This window comes from Bos taurus, chromosome 19 (genome assembly GCF_002263795.3).
Source record: "Bos taurus isolate L1 Dominette 01449 registration number 42190680 breed Hereford chromosome 19, ARS-UCD2.0, whole genome shotgun sequence".
Lineage (NCBI taxonomy): Eukaryota > Metazoa > Chordata > Mammalia > Artiodactyla > Bovidae > Bos > Bos taurus.
In genome coordinates this window covers 29667826-29693680 of record NC_037346.1, presented here as the reverse complement: position 1 = coordinate 29693680, position 25855 = coordinate 29667826, and the positions used below count along the sequence as shown (strand labels likewise).

General features: G+C 42.3%; 2 protein-coding genes across 5 annotated transcripts; one reads left to right on the top strand and one right to left on the bottom strand.

Moving 5' to 3' along the window:
* Positions 1-231: 231 nt before the first annotated feature.
* Positions 232-17522, top strand: TMEM220 (transmembrane protein 220). Of its 4 annotated transcripts, NM_001192043.3 has the most exons (6): positions 239-415; positions 1103-1132; positions 5432-5492; positions 7569-7692; positions 9524-9583; positions 15752-17522. In NM_001192043.3, the coding sequence occupies exons 1-6, from the start codon at positions 323-325 to the stop codon at positions 15885-15887; spliced, it is 504 nt and encodes a 167-aa protein (NP_001178972.1). In that variant the 5' UTR covers positions 239-322; the 3' UTR covers positions 15888-17522. The 4 variants fall into 4 exon arrangements, with proteins under 4 accessions (XP_024835505.1, XP_024835506.1, XP_024835507.1 ...); XM_024979737.2 differs by lacking the exon at positions 1103-1132 and having other exon boundaries at positions 232-415; positions 15752-17000; XM_024979738.2 differs by lacking the exon at positions 9524-9583 and having other exon boundaries at positions 232-415; positions 15752-15952.
* A 901-nt stretch (positions 17523-18423) lies between these two features.
* On the bottom strand, positions 18424-25792 carry ADPRM (ADP-ribose/CDP-alcohol diphosphatase, manganese dependent). The gene is made up of 4 exons (NM_001103279.2): positions 25755-25792; positions 23085-23702; positions 22111-22227; positions 18424-19125 (listed from the first exon to the last, which is right to left on the bottom strand). Exons 2-4 carry the CDS (start codon positions 23683-23685, stop codon positions 18830-18832), a joined length of 1014 nt encoding a protein of 337 aa, NP_001096749.2. The 5' UTR covers positions 23686-23702; positions 25755-25792; the 3' UTR covers positions 18424-18829.
* Positions 25793-25855: the final 63 nt, after the last annotated feature.

Sequence of the window (25855 nt, the reverse complement as noted above, 5' to 3'; positions counted from 1 at the left end):
ATTCCTGCCCCCACGGACCAGCTGTGAAATGCTAGGACAGCCACGCGGGCGCCCTCGGACTCACTCTCCGCGTCTGTGAAATGGGCAGACCCCCGCGCCTCCCCGCGTTTGGGGAGGAGCGAATGGGGACACTCAGGGAAGCCCGCTCGGCGCCTCTCCCGCCCCGGCGCGCGCCGGCCCCTGGCCCCGGACTTTCCGGAGAGCGCGCGGGCGGGGCGGGAGGAGGGGCCAGAGGTGGACCGCCCAGCCCGGTGGACGTGCGCCCCGCTGGGACCGGTTTGTCCCGGCCCGGTCCGGCCCAGCCCGGCCCGTCCGCCCGACCATGGCGCCGGCGGCGGGGCGCGGGGCGCGGGGCCTGTGGCGCGCCTGCAACTGGCTTATGGGCGCCTTCTTCGCGCTGGCGGCCTTTGTGCAGGTCAGCGCCCCGGGCCGGGCGGGGGCGGCGGGAGGGGAGCCCCGGGCTCCAACTCCAGGCCGGTTGCTGTGTAGACCGACCGACCGGCGGGGTCGCAGAAGCCGGCCCGGTACGGGCAGGGCGGGAATTAGGGTTGATGCTTAGGGCACCCCCACCCCATCTGGGCTGAGATACAGCTGCGGTCACATGACCCCGTTTGCTCGCTGGAAGGAGCTGGTTTGGCGCGTGTCTCTTTGCGGGGTACCTTTATAAAAAGGCAGCCCGGGGGCAAGGCTGTGCACAGCTCGGAGAGCAAGCAGAACAAAAACCCTCACAGCTAATTATCCTTTCAAGTAAGATCTGGGGTCCCCTCGCGATAGCTTTCCTCATTTCTTGAGGCTGGAGGGCCGTTTAAACACCCATTCTGGGCTTGGCCCACACTTCGCAGAGCCTCTGTGCACTTCTTTACAAAATAAGTGTGGCTGTGTGTTTAAACCAGGTGCTGGGGTCAGCCAGAAACACCCCCTACACACACACACAACCAGAAGCACCCGCTACACATACACACACACAACCCCATCAACTAGACTGTCTTACTCCTATCCTCCTGTTGGGCTTAGCAAATTGCTGACATGAATGAAGACCAGACCAAATACTGGAATAGAACTGTGACAGCCTGGGGCTAATGCTGCTGTTCTGGCATTCCAGGTGAACGATCCGGATGCAGAACTGTGGGTGGTGAGTATGGCCTGCTCTCCCATACCTAAAAGAATCAGGGAACTGGAGGAAATATGCAGTGTGTCTGTTTGCCTTCCTCCCTGCTTCGTGTACTTAAGAGCGTAGAAATCAAAAGTAAGAGCCTTTTCCTAAAATGTTAGGAGGAAAAGTGAAAGTGTTTGTTACTCAAGCATATCTGACTCTTTGCCACCCTATAGACTGTAGGCTGCCAGTCTGGAGTGGGTAGCCAGTGCCTTCTCCAGGGGGATCTTCCTGACCCAGGGATCGAACCTGGGTCTCTTGCATTGTAGGCAGATTCTTTACCATCTGAGCCACCAGGGAAATGTGAAAACATTAGGAGGAGAAGGATCAAATTGAGAATTCAGAATTTTAGAGAGATACAGGGGCCTTTCAGCTGTATTCCCTTTGAATAAAACAGGCCAACTAAGAACACTTTTCTGAAGACAGAGTAGACCTCTCAAGGTCATGTGAACCAATCCTCATGAATTTCTACCCAGAAACCCCAACAAACGTTGGACCAGAAAATGGCAGGCTTAAGGTTTGTGGTTCTGCTAATTCAGTGAGTTATATTCACAAAAAGTAATTAAAGCCCATAAAACCTACAGTATATACTGAACTGATGCTCTGACTAAACCGTTTAGAGGAGGGGGGAATTTGTTCCACACATTTTCTGAAATATCTGGATTTTGTTTCTTTTAATAGAGGCATCTAAGACTATACAATATCACCGATGAGATGATCTTAAGCTTTGGAATAATGTTGACTTTGTACAAGTAGCAACAAGTAAAAGCATTTGGAATGACAGTACATATAATATCACGTATAAATATAACCACATTCTGATATTCTTATTGTCCAGATTCTCATGCCCCTGCATCAAATCAAACTGCCTCTTCCTCAGGACTCTGGTCCATGTCCTTAATTCCAAATGTTATTTCTCCTGCAGTTCCAACTATCCAGCTTAATGGTGAATTTCCAAAAGACTCCTAGACCCATCCACCAGTACGTCACACTGACTCCTCTAATACGCACAAGGTCCTCTAATACGCACAAGGTCCTTTTCAGCATCTTTCCTTCCAAAACCCACTTTTCCTCCTGACTCACCATTTCTGTTATCAGCAGAGTCATTCTGAGTCATCCTTGCTCAAAACCTCAGCCATCTCTAATATCTCTGTTTTCTCACCACTGTCTTTGCTGCTGCTAAGTCACGTCACTTGTGTCAGACCCTTAGCAACCCCACGGACTGCAGCCTACCAGGCTCCCTGTCCATGGGATTTTCCGGCAAGAGTACCGGAGTGGGGTGCCATTGCCTTCTCCAACCACTATCTTTGAGTTCCCCTCAAAAAAACAAAATGAAGAACAATCCACCAAAAAGCAGTGTAGGTCTAATTGCTCATCTGTACAGTATCTGTACATTTTACCCTTTACATCATGCTTGGATGATGAAATATAAGCATCAACACCAGACCCCCACAGACATCCTCACTCACCTCCAGTTTAACCCGCCATTACCTCCCATGTGGACCCTTATGGGTCCTTTCTAATTCTTTGAGCTGCCTCTAATCTCTTACATTCCTATAATTCTTCCCACATATTGCTTCCTGATTCAGAAATGTTTGTCACTCCCCAAGACGTCTAAGTTGGCCCTCCACAATATGGCCCTAACCTACCTTCCCAACTTGGTCTTGGAAGCCTAGTCCACCTGTAGTACTTCTGGCACTTGCCCTGAGAATTCCTGTGTCAGACTCTTATTCAGGTGTCCAGGCCTATCTCAAATGCCGTCTCACCTCAAAATCTCTCCACCTCTTTCCCATAAATCCCAAGCATCCTTCCTCTGAACCTTCACTGTAGCAGTAACTCATTCTGCTTTACATTGGAGTTGGCTCTGTATATGCCAGCTCCCAGGGGTCAGGGGCCAGTTCCCTCTTCTTGCTTGGCAACCTAGCATAGAGCTTTCCTATGGCAGTCCTTCCCAGACTGACTCTTAGAGTAGAAGAATGAACACACAGATGAACTGACACTCGGTTACTGGGTCCTGGGCGCTTGTACTGTACCTGACTGATGTTCATGTTCTCTACCACAAATTGCGCATGGAGTATACTTGTATCAGGATGCATACAGGAGCAAATAACAGAATATCTGACTAGCATCAGGTTATAAACATACAGACCATCTCATGAGAAGAAGTCTAGAGGCAGCTGCTTAATGGTCAACAGTGTCATCAAGGACCTGCACTTGCTTGCTTGTTTCTCTGCCAGTCCTCAATGGGTAGGCGACATATCCTCATGTTTACAAAATGGCTGCTACAGCTCCAGACATCTCATCCCTAGACAAAAGCATCGCAAGTAGGAAGAAACAAGGCAGGAGGTAAAACCAGTTTTCCTCTGTGCTTTTTCTTCCTTTCATCAAATAGCAAATGTTTCCCAAGAAGCTCCCCAGACAGGCTGCTGCCCAGTTAGTACATATTACTACTAATAAGGCTTATGGTCTAGGATCCATCCTGCTGGGTCAGTACCCATGAATATTGAGTGTGAAGGGCTCTGCATATCAGCCTTGCCTCCAGAAGACTTTTCCGTACATTTCATTGCTGGAACATGATGGCCCCTCACTGCTAAAAAGGGTAAGAAAACAAATTGGCTTTTTTAGTTTTTATAGTGGCAGGGAGACGGGGGAGAGCATTGTTAGAAATGACTATTATGGGTCTCAGTGGCTATATGTTCAATTAAACTAAATATAGTAAATAAATATTACAGCACCCTTTAGTTTAAAAAATTCACCAACAAAAAGATAAAAGACCATTATACTTGGGTTCTACTGAGTTCATTAATGAGTGTTTATACTATGCATTGTTTTTACTTGTGTACTAAAAACAATTACTTTCAGTCTCTCTGCATGTAAAAAAAGAAAATCCTTAATCTCATTCAAAACAGAGATAAGCATTTAAATAAGGATTAACATGGCACAGCTACCTTGGGAAACGATTACTTAAAGATTTGTCCTGGTCATGTGTTTCCAATACACTGAAATAAGATCTTAGACCCTTTAATCACAGATATCTGTTATACTTAAATGCACATTTAAAAGTCTCCGCCAAACACTTCTTATGGAGAGCACAGTTAAATACTGTATGATGTGTATGTGTTTAATTTCTGTCTGTCTGTCTATCTCCGTCTCTCCCTCAGTTGCTAAGTCATGTAGGTTTTCACTGGGGGAACTAACTAACCCCTTACTGCTCTAAGTGTGGTCCTTGGAAAAGCAGCAGCAGTGTCCCCTGGGTGCTTATTAGAAAAGCAGAATCTTGGGCCCTACCCCAGACCTCTGGAATCAGATCTGCATTTTAATCAGACCTCCAGATAATTCATATGCACACTAACGTCTGGTCTAACCCTCAGCAGCATGGCTGTCCTTGCAAATGTCGGTACCTGCTGATACTCCAGTCATCACTGGGGACCCTTTGGGAGGGATGAACATGGTCTATAATACAGATACCATCTCTCCCCAGGGTCAAGACAGGTGTGTTTTCACAGTGACAGCAGATCACTTAAAATGTTGAGCCCTGACAACATCCAGATAAACTAATGGTTTCTAACTAGCCATCACGATTGATGTGGCTCATAGCTACATTCTGGGGAGGCCCCCATGCTTCTTATAAACCTCCCACCTCTGCTTGTCCTCTGCCCACAACATACAAGCAATAGGTTTTTCTTGAATCTGCCTGCTTGCTGTGAATGAGGCCTCTTCAGGGCCAGTCTTCGCAACTCCAAACCAAGTTATCAGTTTCAGAAATGAAGAACCTGATCTTATTGGGCACATGTGATCCATACACTGTTAGTAAACTTTCTGTGGTCTCACTTGCAGATGGAGTATGGGGCTGGATGGCCCATGGGTCTAGACTCAGCAGGGCCACGTAGCTAATTATGGCTGCTCAAGTCCTGCTTTTCATAGAGCAATTTTTGAAAAGTAGGGGAAGGCCATTTAGGCGTGGGTGTCGCTTGGGAGAGATTAGGAGGTCACTGTGTCTTGAGATCAAAGCTCTGCTCACTGCTAGAGCTTGAGAATGAACAAGTCTTTCCTGGAAGAGCCTACGGTCTAGGAAGAAGGCAGGTAGAATGACACCCTGACACGGTAAGTGCTGTAAAAGCCGAGGTTACCACTTCCTTGGCTGTTACTAAAAGCTGGAGGTAAATCGTGGCACGTGGGACCACCACCGGTGTCATCTTTCTCTGCTCCCTAAACGTCTCGGAACATCTCCTGTATCGGGCATCCTTCTTACCCCTGTAATTTCCTTTCTGCTCACAGGTTATGTATACGATTCCTGCCACTCTGACCCTGCTTGTTGGACTTAACCCTCTTGTCACAGGTATGAACCTTGAATTCTCAATGGTGATACGGAACATCAGATTTCCTTTTAATAATGAGAGTCTGTCTGCCCAACTCCCAGTAAAAAACTGGAGCCCTCCATGTCTTTCTTCTTCCTTCTGATCCTAAGAGGAGGCGAATTCCAGTCTAGATCATCCCCTTCCATCTTCAGGAAAACTTGATGCAGACGTGCCATACTAAGACAGGCTTTATGCACTTGGATCCCAGCATCTCTGATGCTGATGTGGAACAGCCCCAGAGAGATGGGCTTCAGTCACTGCACTTATTTCTTAAGCCACTAAACTAATGGAAAATCAGCAACAATCAAACTGCTAACTTTGTTTCCATACTCAGTGGGGATCAATGTCTATTATTTATCTACTCTATACAAATCCTTCTCCCAGTACCACTCTGGTTCATCACTTTCTGATTTTCAATTCATTCAAAATGAATGAACTGCTATGTATCTGAATTGCTACTATTATATAGAAACTGTCTATAATGTCTGTAACACATCTCTGGATTTCTCATTAATACATATTGCCCTTTCTAGTCTCCCTGTGTACCTTCACAGTGAAAGTGAAAATGAAGTCGCTCAGTTGTGTCCAACTCTTTGTGACCCCATGGAATGTAGCCTGCCAGGCTCCTCCATCCATGGGATTTTCTAGGCAAGAATACTGGAGTGGGTTGCCATTTCCTTCTCCAGGGGATCTTCCCGACCCAGGGATCGAACCTGGGTCTTCTGCATTGCAGGTAGATTCTTTACCATCTGAGCTACCAGGGAATCCATCACAGTAACTCCAGCAATTTCCTGCACACTTTTATATATGTTCCCTCCATCTAGACTGTAGGCCCTTTAAAAGCAGGATCATGTCTAACTCATGTACCCAACGCTTGTTGAGTCAATGAATGGCTGTATAACACAGAGGCTTTATCGTGTATTTGTCTCATAACTTTCTCCTTGGACTCCTTACACATATATATCCCAGGTGAGAATACATATAAAACATTCACTTAAAATAGCTGGCTTGTATGGGCCACAGGTCACCAACCTCAGTCAGGGGCAAAACATAGCTGCTTCACCTTTTACGGCCCTAAAAATTCATTAAACCTAAATTGGACAGTTTTATTCTATAAAAGTGTCTTATAGCAGAAAAAATTTTTTCACTGTTTACTAATATTTTCTTATTAGTGGAGAATATCAGTCCTGCAGGTTATTCTTCACTTTCTTTAAATCAGCTTCTACTAATGGGGCTGGAAATTTCTCAGGGCCTTAGAATAAAGACGAATGATTCCCCGCCTGGGTGGGGAAAACTCCCGTGGCCCAGATGTACAGGCTCCTTGTACAGCCCTCTAGAACTCTGTTTACATCTTTAAGGTGTATCCATTAGGGCTCTGTTAGTTGCAAGCAAGGAAAAAATACTCAACTCAAATGGCCTATAAGCTGAAGCGAGATGTACTGGGATCCTTTACTGAAAACACTGAGGCAGTGCTGGCTTCAGGCGCCGGTGGCGGCTCAGAACTTAACACTTCTCTGCAGTCTTAGTTGCACATCAGCTGCACTTCAGCCCTGGGCTCCACGTGGTGGCCCTGCTGCTCAAAGGTCACAGCTTCACCATGCTAGGTCCAACAGAATCTAGAATCCACTTCCCTGATCGCTCCGCAAAAGCTCAGGATGGAGCTGGTGCTCCTGATTGGTTATCTGTTCATCCTGAGACAAATCACTGTCACCAAAGGGATGGAATACATTGACCTTGTTAGTGTCCAGTCGTCTGGGACACTGGGACGTGTGTGAGAGAGTGCGGGAAGGGTGGTTCCCCAGAGAAAAGACAGGTCGTCAGCATCCGAATGGGAGATTATGGACAACCAAAATAATAAATGTCCACTTAAGTTTATAAGTATTGTTTTCACTTCTGTTTTAACCTTTTGATTTGAGGACAAATCAAAACAACAGCCAAAAAACCCCCAGCCTTTTCTGTATGTTTTCCCTGAAGGCAGATGAAAAGCCAATACAAAGAAATCTTGTTTCTCTGGGGCGTGGTTCCATGATTAACAGCACCAGGATATCTGTTTTTAGGTAACTTTATTTGGAAGAGTGTGTCTGCAATACACATATTCCTTTGTGTCCTGTGGGCTATCAGCTTGGCATACAACCTGTTGCTTCATAAGAAACAGAACCTCTTGCATGAAGAGGAAGGCAGGTGAGTGAGTGGTGGCTTTCACAGTTTGGGGTGGATGGGGAAGAACTGGGAAATTTGTGTCTTCACAACACCTTATCTTGGTGATTTAACTCCCCCAATACTTTGAGGAGGGCTTCCCTGGTGGCTCAGAGGTTAAAGCGTCTGCCTGCAATGCGGGAGACCTGGGTTCGATCCCTGGGTCGGGAAGATCCCCTGGAGAAGGAAATGGCAACCCACTCCAGTAGTCTTGCCTGGAGAATCCCACGGATGGAGGAGCCTGGTGGTCTACAGTCCATGGGGTCGCAAAGAGTTGGACACAACTGAGCGACTTAACTTTACACTTCGAGGGGCAGGGAAGATATCTCCTTTACAAGCTAAAGAAACTGAGGCAGTGACGGAGCTGGAGCCGGGCCTACCACACTCTGTGATAGTTGCTACACATCACCTTATATTACCATCAGGCAGTTGGACCTTGGCCCCCCTTGTGATGCCATAATGTTCAGTCCAATCTAATGAGGTGAAAACTCCGTCAGCATCTGGGTTCAGTCCTGGTACAAGCCACCTCTTACCCGGTTAACTGGCCTCCTCAGAGGGGGACCTCTGCCAGCCTTGCCCTTGCACATCTCCTGTCCTCTGTACCCTCTGTCACCATCACTGGCTCTTGTTTTGTCACCTCTTCCACTGCTTCCCCCCCTCCCCACTGGCTTTTATCATCTTTTCCTCTGCTTCCCCCCACCCTTGATTCCCTGGCCTCACAAAGAGCCCCCGTTCCTTTCCTTTCTGTCCCACTGCTAACATCTGCCAACACCAAGATTGAGAGTCCTGTAGGTTAAGTCCCACTGGTTTTGTGCTGCTGTTACAGGCCCTAATCTTTGGAAACTAGATCAGGTTGGGGATGGGAATGCAGACCAGATGGTTTGAATCAATCCCCATCTACTTGAAGCCAACAAGATTCAGTGAAATCAGAGGGGTTTCCAAGTGGTACTTGGCCAAATACAATTATTTTCTACTCTGTGTGGAAGATACGACCTTTAAACAAATATTTCTAGAGGCATATGCTGCTGCTGCTAAGTCACTTCAGTCGTGTCCGACTCTGCGACCTCATAGACGGCAGTCCATCAGGCTCCACCATCCACGGGATTTTCCAGGCAAGAGTACTGGAGTGGGTTGCCATTTCCTTCTCCAATGCAAGAAAGTGAAAAGTGAAAGTGAAGTCACTCAGTTGTGTCCGACTCTTCGCGACCCCATGGACTGCAGCCTACCAGGCTCCTCCGTCCATGGGATTTTCCAGGCAAGAGTACTGGAGTGGGGTGCCATTGCCTTTTCTGCTAGAGGCATATACCCACCCCCAAATCATTAGACTGACTCATTCGACAAATCATCCCTGTCCTCTAAGACATGACCTGATCTCCTACAGTGTGTACTTGAACTACTGATTTGAGCTCAACCTGCCTAACACTGACCCCTCTAAGACAATATGAAGAGAGTGCCTGGTCAAATCTGGGATTATCTTCTTGACTGTAGTTGTTTCTCTGTTCATCTATAAATTGGGAAACAATCATAAAGTTCATATCTGCCTCATAAGATGAAATTCATTTTCATATAGGGTTCTTTAAAGGGTCTGACAAAAGTAATTTATGAGTCATGGCCAGACTTGAAAGTATTTTGTAGATGCTTGTATCTTGGAGCAAGTCATCAGACAATCAGCAGAATCAAGTGTCATTGTAGATGCTCTGTATCTTGGAGGAAGTCATCAGACAATCAGCAGAATCAAGTGTCAGGGAGAAAATGGAATGATATGCATCTCACTTACAGCCTCTTCAAAAAAAATGAAATCTCTGCTATTTTGTAGGGAGCTGTTTGGTCTCGTGATCATCACAGCATGGCTGGGCCTGTGCCACAGCTCTTCAAAGTAAGTTTTCGACCCATCAGTTAAAATCAGATGTGCTCAAGTAGGTGAATGAGAATGTTGACACAAATGTAAACAGGAATCTTTTGAGAGAAATCTTCCCTTTCTGTAGGGGAAGCTAACAATAGTTGGCTCAGTGTTTCATGATCACTTATACTTTTGTGAATACCACAACACACAGTTTTCTGTGTCATCGCAGGGAGCTGCCAGTCTAAGAGGGTGTCCTTCAGGGAGAAAGTGATCTCAAAAGGAAGCTCGGAGATGGAGGAAAAGAGAGTAGCAAATAAAATATAAAACTGGAGGTATATATACGTGAATATTAACTTTGTAAAACAGTAATAGAAAAAGAAAAATGCATGACAACTGAGCATGTAAGTTGGAAGGGAAAAAAATGGAGCTAAAGCAGTCTGGGGTCCTTGAATTATCTGGGAAGGGTAAAAGTACTAACTTATATCAGACTTTGATAAGTCAAGGATTCATGTGGTAATAATCTAAGAGAAAACCTTAGATTATTAGAAAAATAATTAAGAAAAATAATATTTAAAAAATCTTAGAAAAATAAGAGGTAACCACTAAGAGAAAAGGAGTATAGAAGGCAGGAAAGGAGAAGAGAAAAACACAGAACAGATGGGGAAACAGGAAGCAGATGTTAAGATAGAGAATTACATTCAAATATATGATAAATTACATTAAATGTAAATATTCCAATAAAGATTCAAAGATTTTCAAAATGGATAAAAAGGTTAAAAACCCAACTAAACACTGCTTACAAAAGAGAACTCTTAAGTACACAGAATCAGAAAGATTGAAAGTCAACAGGTGGAAAAATCACAGTATACAAACACCAACCACATGAAAGCCTGTATAGACATTTTAATTTTAAAAAGTAGACTTTAAAATCAGCATTAGAGTAGAGGACTGTTTTTGGTAATGAAAACATTTTTGCTTTTTTATTTTGAAATACCTAAACATATTCAAAAGCAGAGAGACTAATATAATGAATCAGATGTACTCATCACCCATTTTCAACATTTATTATATATCCAATCTTGTATCATCTATCACTATCCTGATTATTTTGAAATAAATCTCAAACATCATATTGTTTTATGTTTTATGTATTTCAGTATGTATCTCTAAAAGGTAAGCACTTAAAAAATAACCACTCTACCACCATCACACACACAAAAATAAAACAGTAATTATTCAGTATTGAGTTGTGCAGCCAATGTTTACATTTCCACAACTGTATAATGCTTGTTCCTCTGTGCTCCATATTTCCTATAAACTGGTGGTGAGATCACAGGCTTAGGCATAGGCTGGTCATCGTTGTTGTCTTCTTCTTTTCTTCTTATCATCATCGTCACCATCACCACCACCATCACCACCACCACCAAGCAAGACCACTTCATGGGTGGTGGTATGTACTTCCATCACAATGTACATCACACCTAGATGTTTCTCTGTAACATTATTATAACATTTTGATGACCATTGCCTAAACCCACTAATTCATTTGAGTTGCAGAATGCTGATACTCTAATAATATCATTTCTTTTCCTGGAAAACTTCTAAAACTTCTACTTATCAATTATTTGACTACTCAGATACAAATCGTAAGAGGAAAAGGAGTTGATTCTCTTAATTTCCCATTTTTCAGAATAATGAGTTTTTCTTGCCGGGCATCTTCCAAAAGTGACCAGTGAGTTTTGTTTATTTAACAGTACCATTATGAAGTCATAGATCTCAACATACTTGATGTTTTTTCAATCCACGGCAGTTGCTTAAACTGTTCCATCTTTGATCAGTGGCACTTATTTACGTTGGCTCCAGAAGTTTAACATGATCCTAGTAAACTTTTAGTTTTTTGGGTCTTAGTAAATTTTTATTGCTTCCTTGCTTTCTGACAAAATGTTCCACGCTAAGATGTACATTTTATGCCACAGACCTGGAATCAACCATTTTCCCCAAAAGCCTTCATTACTTTTGGTAGCTAATAGTATTTAGAAGTCACATTCTGGGTATAAATGGTGCTCACTGCTACTGGGTTGAGTTCATTCTTTTTAGTGGTTAGAAGTAGGAAATTCACATATATGTACATATGTATGTGTGTATACACACACACACGTGTATTGTGTGTCATAAATGTATATGCATACATGAGTATATAAAATACATATAAAGTATCTATATGTATATGTATTTTTACATAGATACCTCAACATAACTCATCTGACTTATCTGACAATACACAATCAGAATAACAATATAATTATGGAAAATAGGCACTTTGTGTTGTTGTTCTTAGGGAGTATCTCTTTAAGGGATGCACATTCAAATTACGTGGAATAGTTACTCTGTATGCTAATCTCACCAAGTGAATACATAGTTTATTTCATTTTACTTTAAATTTCTAGGGATACTTTATTTAAAATATATTGTTTTATAATTATGTAAAATATCTATATGGTTCTACATACAGATCTACAAAACAGAGGACATTCAAAGGGCTCTAACTTCTCTATCCCCGAAACCTAACTCCCCCCTTTCCTCTACAGGTAAACCTTTTTTCTACTTTGTGGTTTATCCTTCCATGCTTTCTTAATGGAGCAAATACATGCATTCACTGTTAGATAAAGTGGAAGCACATTATACACAATTGTATTCTTCATTTTACCCTTACACATCCTGGAGATCATTCTGTGGTATATGAAGACTTTCCTTATGTTGATATGTCCACAGTATATGCATCCAGCCCTCTACTGTTCAGACTGTATCCAATCGCTTGATAGTAAAAACGGTACCAACAGAGTGTATTGTCAAATTTTTGAAGTCTTACTAATTGGTTAGTTGAGAAACGGGTAGTAGCTTTCACTTGCATTTTTCTTACGGTGAGCATAAGGTGAGCGTACTTTCGTGTGATGAAGAGCCATCTGCATTTCTTTTTCTATACACCTTAGTTCATCTCTGAGAGATGTAGGTTTAACCAGTTTCTAAGGCAGTTGGTCTTCTCTACTTTTAGAAGCTCTTTAGGGCTATTAACCCTCTGAATGTGATATAAGATGAACATTCTTTTTTGCTTTTATTGTCCTTTTACTCTACTCATGCAAAGTATGCTTTGCCATGAAAAAAACTTTAATGTATCCAAATTGATCAGTCCATTCCCTTACTGCTTCTGGATCTGGAGTCACAGGAAGGAAAACTTTCCCTCCTCTCAGGTTTTAAGTAACTTACTTAAGTTTTCTCCTAATACATATATGGTTTCATTTTTACATTTAAATCTTTGACCTGTTTAGAATTTATCCTAGTATAATGGCAAAAAGAATGGATGCAATATTATCTTTTTCCCCTTTGGCTCTCTGGTGATCTCAACACCACTTATTAATAAAAGGCATATATAATTAACATAGCCTCAAAATAGATAAAATAAATACTGACAAGCCAAAAAAGAAAAACTGAAAAATTAACAATCATTTTGGGAGACTTTAATACACTTTTTCCAGTTACTAACAGAACAAGAAGATTTTAAAAATCAATAAAGATATAGAAGACTAGCTACACAATAAAAAAATTGACCTAATGGACATGTATAGAACACTAGCACCAAGAAGGACAGAATTCACATTCTTTTCAAGTAAACATTGAATATTTACAAAAAGACTTCATGTTGAGCATGAAATAAGTCCCAACAAATTTCAAAGAACTGTAATATGGAGCATGTTCTCTGACCACAGTACAATTAAGCTAGAAATCATTAACAAAAATAATAATTATATAACCACTGTATGTTTGGAAATCAGGAAATACACTTCCAAAGAACATCTGGAAAAAATCACAATGAAAATTAGAAAATATTTTGAACTAAATGATAAAGAGAACACTACATATTAAAATTTGTGGGATGGTGGCTAAAAAGCATGCTTATGGGGTCATTTATAGCCTTAAATACATATATTAGGAAAAAAAAAAAAAAGGCTGAAAAATCAATGAGTTAAGCTTCCAAGAAGTTAAGAATTTTCCAAAGAAGTAAGGAAAATAACAGCAAAATAAGCCCAAAGAAATAATGAGAAAATAAACACAAAAGTAGAAACCAATGAAATAAAAAAAAAAATCAACATTTCATTCTCTGAAATGATTAATAATATTGATAAACCCTGGCAAGACTAAAAAGGTAAAAATAATTAGAGCAAGGAAAGGAAGGCACAAAACACCAATAATCAGGACTGAAAAAGAAAGTTATTACCCATGCAACAGACACTGCAAAAATCATAAGAGGAGATTATTAACAACTTTTTCCCAATAAATATGAAAATGTAGATGAAATGCACAAATTCACTGAAATACAATTTGTCAGAACTGACAAAGTAAGAAATACTCAGAATGGTCTCATCACTGTTAAAGAAATTGAGTAGGTAACTTTTCCTAAAAGAAAACTCTAAATGGCCTAACTGCAGAATTCTACCTAATATTTAAAGAAGAAATAATGCAAACTTAAACAAACTTCTTTCAGAGAACAGAAAAAGAAGGAATATTTTCCAGTCTATTTGTTGAGGGCAGAAAAATCTGGATACCAAAACTTGACAAGAATGTTACTCCTACCACCCAAAAAAAGGAAAGAAAAAAAGAAATTATACAGCAGTCTCATTCATGACCACAGACGGAAAAACCCTAAACAAATTAGCAAATCAAGTCCTGCAATTCATGACCCAACCACCAAGTTGGTTTTTTCCTAGGAATAGTTAGTTTAACATTTGAAAACCAAGCAATGTTTTTCATCAGATTAATGGAAAGAAAAAAATATCTATGCAAAAAGAACATTTGATAAAATCCAATAACCACTTATAATAAAAACTCATAGAAACAGACTTACCCTGATAAAGGGTGGTTGTTGTTTAGTCGCTAAGTCGTGTCTGACACTTTATGAATCCACGGACTGTAGTCTACCAGGCTCCCCTGTCCATGGAACTTCCCAGGCAAGAATATTGGAGTGGGTTGCCATTTCCTTCTCCAGGGGATCTTCTGGACCCAGGGATCAAACTCGTGTCTCCTGCATTGCAGGGAGATTGTTTAACACTGAGCTCCCTGATAAAGGGGTAGCTATACCAAAGATTAACCCTTAATGGTGAGCCGCTACTTCCTCTGAGATCAGGAGTGAGAAGTGGCCACTGCTGCCACTTCTCACCACTGTTCTAGCTCTTGTCCTTGCCAGTACAATAAGGCAAGAAAAAGAAAGAAAAGGCCCAAGGATTGGAAGGGAAAAATTAAATTTTCCTTATTCACAGATAACATTAATTACATATGTAGAAAATTTTTTAAAAACCTAAAAGTTTCTTCAAATAGGTGACTTTGGCATGATTGCTGGATACTATGTCAATTTACTAAAATCTTATTTTTAATCAGCAATAACAGAAAATGATAAAAAGTTGCCATTTATAATATCAAAATATCAGCACCCCAGGACTAAATATAGCAGAGATATGCAAAATCCCTACCAAGCAAAACTATAAAAACTATAAAACATTATGGGAGAAATTAAAGATCTCAATATTAAAGAACACCTAAATGATTCTTTGTGAGTATACGATAAATCCATACTGGCAAAAGGATAAATGAATGAAACAAGAGTCTAGAAACAGTTCCATGTACATATAGAACCTTGATTTAAGACAATGGTAGCACTCTCGGGTAATCTTTACAATAAATAGTGATGGACCAATTGAATATCGATACAGAAAAAAGAGAAACCACCCCTACAACTTTCATAAAAATCGATTCTAGGTGGATTATAGATCTAATGTAAAAATCAAAACGATGAAACTTTTAGAAAAGGTAATTTAGTATCTTCAAAATCTTGAGGAGAAAAAGTTTTCCTCAACAGGACACTAAAATCATTAGGTGAGGATCCATTTTAACACTGCTTAATCAATGATCTCAGTTCCTCACAAGACATTAAGTGAGCAGGAAAAGCTATATAGAATACACATTAAAAAAGAAAAAAAAAGATTTGCAGTAGGAACATATAAAGAACTACAAGAATTATATTCCAATTTAAAAAATTAAAAACTGTATAAAAATGCAGTGATGTATTAAATTCAGTCTTCATATTTGTTACCAAACCAAATCATTATTTTTATTGGATTTTTGTTTCTAATCATTTTTGTGTGTCTGTAGGGCTCCAGGTGGTGGAAGAATTCAGCTGGCCATTGCTACCACAGTTGCTTTTCTCCCGTTTATCTCCTGGGTCTACATATATATAAACAAGGAGATGCGCTCCTCCTGGCCAGATCATTGCAAGACGGTGATTTAAACGAAGAATCCTGTTCTTAAAATGAGAGTTCTTGATTTTTTATAAACATGGTTGTAACAAGCTGACTTCCTAGGAATTTATTTCAGTTACTACTAGAGATGAATTTTTTTTTTTTTAATCCTAAGAACCAACACAGGACTGGATGGGACTAGTAAGAGAAGGATCTGACATTCTGTTTTATCATACTGTAGTAGGAAAGTTAAGAAAGATGAATTCCAACTCTGCTTCATCACTATCCATGTGACTTGGACAAATATATAAATCTACTTTAATTCTTTGTAATTAAAGAATTCCAAAGATAATTGAAATTATCTTTTGGATAATTCTTTATCTGTAAATACCAGCCTGCCTACTTATTTATATAATTGTGAAGATTAAAGTAGATAAAATGAGAGCATTCCAAACATAAAGTCCTCTGCACAGGGTAACAGAGGGAAGCAGGGTTTGGATGATAGATAGGAGTTTAGGAGAGAGCTATGCCCTTGAACTAACATCGTTAGACTGGACTGGTACCATGAATTAAATGAGGTGCCGTGAATTAAATGAGGACTTTGTGTGAACAAAGTGAACAAGTATGTCTTGGAAAAAAAGGAAAGTTAGTTAGAATAAAGGAATTTGGGACCAAAAAGAAGCAGATAGGGAATATTAATTACCATGTAATTGAAAAGTCAGACCAAAATCTATACACATATCCTTAACAAATGTCAGAAGTAGCTCTGGAGAGATCACTTCAGAGCTGCACCATCTGGCGACCACAAGCCACATGGTGTATTGAGCACCTGAAATGTACTTACTGAAGAAGTTTTAATTTTTTGTTTTAATTTACAAACATCAATTATGAGGAAACTGATACATGTATTTGGAACACTTGGTTTAAGCTTGTTTGGAACAACTGAATTATGTGAATCCACTTCTTCAACTTTAAATTTTGTACCTAAATACAGACCCAAGTTTTTCCAATGAAAAGTTATTGTCCAAATGGATGGATTATAAGCATAAAACACACACTACATTTGAAACTTAGTATAAAAAGAATGTAAAATATTTTTATATTGATTACATGTTGAAATAACATGAGATGTATTGGAATACACAATTATATTATGAAAATTACTTTTATGTTTCTGTGTACTTCTTAAAATGTGCCTGCTGAAATATTTCAGATTACCAAGGTGGCTCACATGTTGTTTCTGTGGGTCAGCGCTGTTTTAAAGCACCCGGATACAACCCTTTTAGTTGATGGCATCAAATTCCGTAGTTTGATGGTACGCAGGCATCAAACTCCATAGTAAAGACAGTTTCCTGAGATTTAGGAAATATTTGACCCAAACAGTATTAGCACCAACTGTATGTCAGGAGAGTGAAGAGTCTGGTAGTTTGTCCCCTTATATAAAGGATTTCGGCGTTCCAGCGTACACTTATGGTGCGTATTTATGGTTTTGTATATATAACTGTTAGTCAAGAAATGAAGAAACAGACTTATTTTCAAATTCCAAATTCCTACCCAGCCTCCAAGCAGTGCTTGACACTGTGCAGAGAGCACATCATTGCCAAGTCTGTAAAGTGAATAGAGGGCCTCAGACGTAACCGGATCCCAATTCTTATGAATGTTACACCACAGTATGCACTTCCCAGGTGTGATTAAGGATCTTGAGATGGGGACTGTCTGGGTGAGCGCTCAATGCCCTCACTGTTACAAGAGGGAGGCAAGGGGAGGCCTGACCACACAGACAGAAGAGGAGAAAGGCACGTTGACAATAAAGCAGCAAGAGGCTGGAGAGAGCCGTGAGGCTGTCTCTGCAGAGGGCGGGGCCGTGAGCCAAGGACAGCAAGCCACGCAGTTCTGGAAACTGGAAATGGCCAGGAAGCAGTCTCCCCCAGAGTCCCTGGCCCTGACGACATGGTGCTCTCAGCCCAGTGAAGATGTTTTCAGACTTATGACCTCTGGAACTGTCAGAGAACACACACACAGCTTATGCCACCGAGTTTGGGGAAGTTTGTCACAGCAGCCAGTGGAAACGCATATGCTGTACCCCACAGTGCCTTGGTACTCAGCAGGCACACTACGCTGACTAGCACTGGCTTTTGTCGTCGCCTTCCTTAGGCCCTGAAGCACACTTTCTGTACACTCGAACAGTCCTCATTTGCCACTGAGTAAATGTTTTTGCAAACAAGCCTCAGAATATATGACAACACAGTTAAAAACACCCCACTTGTCTATGAAGGGAGTCAGGGGTAAATTCATTTACCTACTACAGTCTCACACAGCACCGGCTGGGGGCCCAGACAGGCAGGATGGCAGACACAGTCACACTGGCGCTCGGTCCTGCTCTGGCTGAAATCACAGGAGGTGTGCAAGGAGACCACACATCTACCTGTGTGAACGGAGGTGCCATTTGTTCACCTGTGAGGCAACTGGTGATCTTTTTGGCTTACAAAATAGCATAAACCCATAAAAGTACAAATATGATGGGTTCTATAAGCAAAAAGTGTCCACAGCTCATTCACACAGCTGGGTAAACGGAAAAAGTTTACCTGGGCTTATTTTACTTTTTTATTGTGAATTTTAAGTTACATGGCTAACACAGTGAATGAATACATTCTCCTCGTAAAAAGTAAAAAACATCTCAGGTAAGGCTAAATAGTGTCTGTTTTGAGGATTATATCCACCTTCCCACCTCAGTCTCCTCCCTGCTTTACTCAGGCTACTTTCATTCATCTTCTTTCCAATTTTCAGCATGGGATATATTACCCAAAAATAACGCTTCAGAGTATCTTACGAGCTAACACACATTGAAGCCATTTATGGCTATCTGTTATGCAAATAGAATCCTAAATAACGAGACTGAGTCTTGGGGAATGGGGGGCAAACAAAACCACAAAGCCAAGTCAGTCTCTGTCTATAAAAGTAAACAAAATCAGACCAAAAATGGAAGGAAGGCTTATTCCTTCCTGTAATTCATAATTCTGTGTGGAACTCTGCCCCTCCCTTCCAACATCATTTTGTCAGGATAGACGTGAACGGTGCCAAAGGCCTGGCTGTCCGGAGCTGTTTCGATAACCCCTTCTATGTTGACGTGGTGCACACCGTAAGGGTCCTCAGAGTAGCCGCCATCGTGAGTGTGGCCAGCGAAGAAGCACACCACGCACTTGTGAGACCAAATGACCGCCAGGGCGTCTCTGTAATTCCAGGCCAGGCACACACTGTCAGAGGCCTCGGGGTAAATGGGAAGATGGCCTGTTTAAGAGAAGAAGAGTTATGAACCAATCAAGAAATACCTCTTTCACAAAAAACAGGCTAACAACGAGTACTCAGGAAAAAGAAAATGTGTACTGCTACTCATCCTGGACTGAGAACAGAATCAACATACGCAAAAAACTAGATACTCTACAGCCACGTCTCTGGAGCATAAAGAAGGGGGAGACGGTTCATACCCAAGGGGACAGCAGCCGCTGTACAGCCAGAAATCTGAGATCTACGGCCTAGGGTCTCAAGATGTACTAACACCAGGGGAGACAGAGGGCGACCTGGGCAGGGCGGTCAGCAAAGGCAGCCACCGGTCAGGCAGATGCCATGCTGGAATCCAGTCTTGCCAACTTTCCTACATGTATATGAGTGTCACACACATAGAACGAGCTGCTCAGAAGTAACAGAACAGTCTAGGGAGGCGCCCATGGATTATATGTCATTTGTATACTCGATGTTTTATAAAGAACTGACTTGTGCCACTTTAAACACTTCCAGGTCAAGATGGTCACAGCCATTGTACACGAGAAAACTAAGTTAGAGCAGGGAACATTAACACTAGCTTCCCCAGGAGACAGAGGCAGAACTTCAGATTCTCGATGCCAAGACACGTGTGAGGCCACATCACATGGCAGGTGCGGTTTCATGCCCAAGGATGGGCACTATAGCTCACTGGTCTTTACTTCTTCCCAGTAAATCACTTTCTTTTTTTCTCTGCTACCATTTATTTTTATTCTGAATATTTTTATTCTGCTTAAAAACTATTAGTTTATTTAAAAAAAAAAAAAGGGAGGCGGTAACAGAGGGTTGGCACACAGACAGAGACACACACACACCCCATCACCACCACTCTCGAGCTGTGATAAGGGCTGAGAGTCCAAGGAGGCCACGTGACTTTCTAGACCCACTGTTATGCTGGACACATCTATCAAGTCCCAGTGGTGTCTGACACAGTCACTTGTTCCCTTCTCCTTGAAATACTTGGCTCCAGAACACCGCCATGCCCCTACTCTTCTCCCAACCTTGACTGCTCCTGATACTCACCCTCCTTTACTGCAGTCTCACTTCTCTGGGTCCTACCCGGGCTGCCCGAATGCTTGCTCCTCGGGATACACTACACTATCTACCCCTAATAGCATAGTGACCTCTTAGTAATTTACGATTTTAAACATCAGGTCTATTCAACTTCCACATTTAGATATCCAACCCAAACTTCGACTCCAAGTTTCTGACAAGTATGTCCACAATGCTTACTCAGTCTCTCTCCTGATGTCTAAGAGGCATCTGACGCTTGAAAATATTTTCAAACATGAACTCCTGAAGTCTTCACCCGAAACCCCTCCTACTGCCGTGGTTCCATATCTCAACTAATAGCAATTCCGTCCTTCCAACTGAATGGCCAAAACTTGAGTAGGCCAAATACCACTGAGTAGCCAAAATGAAAGTGAAGAAACAAAATAAAATGTCTATTAGCCATTTTAAACTTTGCTAAAGAAAACCCAAGGCACTCAGTTATTACAGGTTTGTTTACCTGGCCTCTGAGCTGAGAGCGAAATGGAAGAAACCTATCAGAAGCTAATGCAGACATGTGCACGGAGAGAAGCGCAAAGAAATGGGAACACAGAGGGAGAGATGACAAAGGGGCTCGACTCAGGAGCCGCGCGCCGTGAGCTACGTGGTTCAATCTCTTTGGGTTCAAAGACATCAGAGTATTAAGTACAGGTACATTTTGTACACTCAGTACAGGTAAAATTAACAGGTACACTTTGGCAGCAAAAACTAAGAAGCAGAGACAAGAAGTATCCCATTCTGGAGACCACTTATTACAGAACCAAACAGTGTAACATCAGGGCTATCACCCCTGAGGGCACCTTATTTAATTTTCCAAGCCTTGAATGACATTTGATATTTTAGAAACACTTTATTCTGAATAAAATTTAAGAATAAAACACCATCTCGTGCACCATCTTATCACATCAGTGAAAGAGAAGTAAAAACTGATTTACAGAAATATAATTTATTTTTTGGCTGCCCCACGTGGCGTGCAGGATTTTGGTTCCCCAACCAGTGGTCATAGAATCCAGGCCTCAGTAGTGAAAAGCGCGAAGTCCTAACCACTGGACAACCTGGGAATTCCTTGGATATAATTTTATATTACCAACTATCTGAAAAGCTTGTCACTTTCAAAAGGACTTCATGTTCACAGTTTCATTTGATACAACATAAGAAAACTGCAGTGTGTACACTGAACATTTGTCCAGTCACATGGATCACAGAAACAACAGCCAGAAGGGCATGCCATCCCCATGCCCCTCAGTCCAATCTTCAGGCAATGTCAATTTTAAACAGGAGAACTAATCTCAGCCCCCACACCACGTACACCAGACATACCGCAACCCAAATTCAGTTCATGTGTGTGCGTGAGAATGTGCATAAGCACCCGCACACATCTACATCTGAGTGTACTTTAAGCACCTCCAGATTCCTATGATCTCTGGTGGCAGTATGCCGCAAAAAATAACTCTAAGTGAAAACAACACACTTATTTCCTTGCAACCACATGGAGGATTCACAGTCCTGCCAGGCGGTCCTCTCACACTTGTCTCCTGGGACCCCAGCTTTGCTCTCAGTGGGCAGCAGAGGCCACTGCACCCACCAGCAGGACCCCTGAGGCTGAGACGTGGGCCGGGGCCGGACTGGAATTTTTCACTTACACACATCGCTACACAAATTGATCCTATTTGGGGAAATTCTACTTTGAAACCTAAAAGGCCAAATCACAATCTCTAATATATGTTTTTCTCCTTTTTATTTTACAATTCTTAAACATTAATTTTATATTCAGATTGTTTCTCAATAAAGAGTTTTAAACTAAGCTTTTATTTTATAAAAAAGAGACATCTCAATATTGTTAGTATGCTTTAACTAAACCCATTCTCTAAAATGCCAGAGTAACAGAATCACGTAAATACTTACTCACAATCACCACCTTTTCTTGGTTTCTGTCCGAGAATGTAAGAACTGCATTCAGCCAGTTCAGCTGTTCTGGGCTAAATCCACCATTAAACTGGACAAACTGGGGCTCACGAAGTCCTGAAACGAATCCAGTCATTTACACCCGTCAAACGTCAACACTACTCTCACTCGGGCATCCAAACTTAGCTACCAGGGGGGAGACTCGTGCTTTTTTCTTCAGGAATACTCGGCAGCAGTTGACTTAAAATAGGGAACTAAAAGAATTAGAGCAATGTAAATCACGCTGTGTCTTACTCCTGATCTCAATACTCCTCTGCTTACTTCCCTTACTCCTCGTTACACTGAATACAAAATAGACTGTTTTCACATCCACTGAGTCACTATAAAGTCACTTTCACCCCCAGACCCTTGTGCGTGCTTCACTAACAAGGTCTTACTCTGCTTTGCATCTCTGTGTTTGTTTTTGTCTTGAACACTATGCTCCACCCACTCTTCCAAAGGATGATGACTCCTTCTCACTCAGGTTTCAGCTGAAATGCTTTTCTCCTTAGAGAAGCTATTTCTGGCCAACTAACTACAATGGTACCTCTAGTCCTTTTCTGTAATATTATACTATATTTTCTTGGTGGCGTTTATCACTTCTCTTTCGTTTATTATCTGTCCTGCACACTTTCTTCTCTTGCTTCCTCCACTCGGTCCACAAAAAAGCGGTGCTGTCAGTACTGCCTATAACTCTGAATAGGTGCCCTAGTGAAAGTGCCCGGCCAGAATATTAGGCCCTCAGACATCTGCTACATAAATGAATCTTGAACCAACTGCCACCACTCCGTGTGCCTTGAGGCGAGTGAGAAATCCTGACCCTGAACAACAGGACAGTATACTTTTACCTTATCATCCATCTTCCTGCTGAATAAAAGGTAGCTGAAGAATTTAAAGACAATGTATAAGATTCTCAGCTCAAAGGAATAATTCACCTTGAGGACTATTCAGTTCCGTATTTGGGTTGTGCTCCCTCAGTATCTTCAGACACTGCTGGTATTTTGGAGAAGACTGATCCACGCCCAAGACACTCATGTCATAAGCATCGAGTAAAATGAAGCGGAATTTAGGGAATGGTACAAAATGATACGCGTAATAATCCTCCGAGGGCACAGTCTCAGGATGGTGGGCAATCTGGTCTTCCAGAAACTTTGTGTTAAGTTTGGAGTTTGTTAAATAGTCTCTGCTGAAATTATAGAATTCGTGGTTTCCCCACGTGTGATGAACAGGGACTCTCAGCATTTGGAATGTGTTCATGACGCGCTCCAGTGACTTTTCTGATGCTTTGTACTGCGCATTGTATCCGTCGATGATGTCTCCAAGCTGAAGCACACAACGGGGCGGGCTGCGTTCTTGATTCCAGTGTTCGATAGCACCCTGTAAGTGAAGAAGACTGTGTCTGTAGTACCTCCTTCTGTTTCCCTGGAAATTATAGCCATCTTCCAAATCAGCATATTGAATATCTGCTATCACTCCAAAGGAGAAGAGACGTTCTGAGCTCTCACTGAGGAGTTCAGGTTCGGGCTTATAATCCATAACCTCCAAATAGCTTTCTAAATAAAGAAAATGAAAAAGGTAACTATGTTATAAATGTCTTAATTTCCTACTGGACTAAAGAAAATGGTTACATGAATGTTAAACTTAATAGTCAATCCACTAGGTAGCCAGGTAGAGAAAAGTGCATGGGCTTTAAAGTCTGATGGTTTAAGTCCAAATTATCAAGTCCTCAACCTGTAAAATAGATAATCTCTATTCTGCAGAAGAGCAGCAATTAACAAAAGAGTATTAACATATTAATGAACAGGCATTCTAGTTCCTGTGAAGTCAAATTCAAGTCTGTAATTTTTAATAAATATACACTAATTTTAAACATACACACGTGCCCTTCTTCCCCAGACACCAAATAATTCTATCAAAAGCTCAGGACACCTACTTTCAGTCAGGAACTGTTTTAGAAGTTACTATTTTATTTAACATTGTAAATTTAATATGAAGAAGTTGTATAAAAATACTTCAGTAAACAAATACAGGAACAAGTTTTAGAAGAATCACTCTGGCAAGTAAGAGTTAACAGATCAGCTGAAAAAACATTGAGTTCAATTTTAATGTATCTGACAGCTGTCTGATCAGTTAACCTACAACTGAACAAAGAGGTGAACAACTTTTATATGCTCACTGCCTGAATGAGCAAGGAACTTTTGTGTCTTTTTGTTGATTTGAGGAATAACTTCTCCCTGGGGAAACAGAGACATGGGGCGGTGGGGCGGGGGGGGGGGGGGGGGGGGGGGGGGGGGGGGGGGGGGGGGGGGGGGGCCCTTAACCACAGGCAAGTTCAAGACAGAAAAATTTGTTCAATTAAAAACGATCTGACGTGCTAAGTAAATATTTACTTCCAGCAGATATTCTAGAGAATTCCAGCATAATTCAGGAATCAAGAAACATGGGTAATAGCAGACCACCAACTTCCTGGTTAGCGAGCAGAGGAGCACCCTAGCTAAAGATGCCAGTTCATAGAAAATATCATGTCCCAGGGTCACCATCGCCAGATGCTTCTGCTCAGAAGAAACCTTGGGGGAAAAAAAATCCACCGCAGGAGTGGGATCCAAAGTTAAGGAAGTTAGAAGACTGGTTTCTCCTGTTTTTTTTTTTTTTCTTTTCCCCTATATTTTGCAAATCCGCCTCAGAGATGGAGAAGGGTAAGATTAAGACAGCAGATGTTGAAGCAAAGGCAAGACAGAATGAACGCGAGTTAAATTTTCGCAAGGAATTAAAAATAAACCTTTGAGTGCTCTCCCCCTCATTAGTGTCAGTGGCTCAGTCATGTCTGATTCTGTGTGATCCCATGGACTGTAGCCCACCAGGCTCCTCTGTCCACGGGATTCTCCAGGCAAGAGTACTGGAGATGTCCACAGGATCTTCCCGACACAGGGATCCAACCCCAGTCTCCTGCATAGCTGGCAGATTCTTTACCGTCTCAGCTACCAAGGAAGACACCCCTCGTTAGCAGAGAGCTTAAATAAACGTAGGCTTGTATCAATTACAGAGCCCAGGAGGACCAAGTCCAGGGCTGGGATATAGCACAGAACAAACGCTACTCCGTACAGTGCCGTTATTTGTAGTTCGGTCCCTTATAACTTGGGAATATAAGTTCCAGGGAGTTCGGTCATACTTGACTAGTCCTTGTCACCCTGCACTACTCAAATATCCTAATCAATTTTTTTTTCTTTTTCAAGTCAAACAGTATTTCAAGTGCAATGGGTGCAAAGCGGTCAACGACCCGCCTCCTGGCTGGGCTGGCCGAGGGAGCCCAACAGGGTGGGGACGGGGGCTGCCCGGTCCCGCCCGTCTCCCGGCGCCGTTTTCTCTTTTCCAAGGCGGGGGGCGCCGGGGGAGGAGCAGCTGCTGCGGGCGCCGAAGCCTGGGGTCCCTGAGCTGTACTCAGGCCTCTCGGCCCAGGACCCGCCGCGGAGCCCAGCCCCGGAGGCTGCCCCCTCCTCAGGCACTTGCCCCATCCCGCGAGCCCGGCCGTCTACCCGGTCGGACCGGCCCGCGAAACCCCCGCCCAGCCCGGTCCGCCCCGCCTCCGGCCGCGAGGAACCACCTACCGCGCGCCAGCTCCTCGGCGAAATGCTCCCTGGCTACCGGATGGGCTACCGCGTCACCATCGAGCGCAGCGGAAAGAGCGGCCCTCCCTCACTTCCGGAGG

Bases quoted from the DNA above. Each gene is read 5' to 3' on its own strand.
- TMEM220 (NM_001192043.3), top strand. From the start codon at position 323: ATGGCGCCGGCGGCGGGGCGCGGGGCGCGGGGCCTGTGGCGCGCCTGC. The intron at 416-1,102 runs GTCAGCGCCCCG...CTGGCATTCCAG, and splicing joins CGCTGGCGGCCTTTGTGCAG to GTGAACGATCCGGATGCAGA. The intron at 5,493-7,568 runs GTATGAACCTTG...ATCTGTTTTTAG, and splicing joins ACTTAACCCTCTTGTCACAG to GTAACTTTATTTGGAAGAGT.
- ADPRM (NM_001103279.2), bottom strand. From the start codon at position 23,685: ATGGATTATAAGCCCGAACCTGAACTCCTCAGTGAGAGCTCAGAACGT. The intron at 22,228-23,084 runs GTGAATTATTCC...GATTCGTTTCAG, and splicing joins GGAACTGAATAGTCCTCAAG to GACTTCGTGAGCCCCAGTTT. The intron at 19,126-22,110 runs GTAAGTATTTAC...TCTCTTAAACAG, and splicing joins AGAAAAGGTGGTGATTGTGA to GCCATCTTCCCATTTACCCC.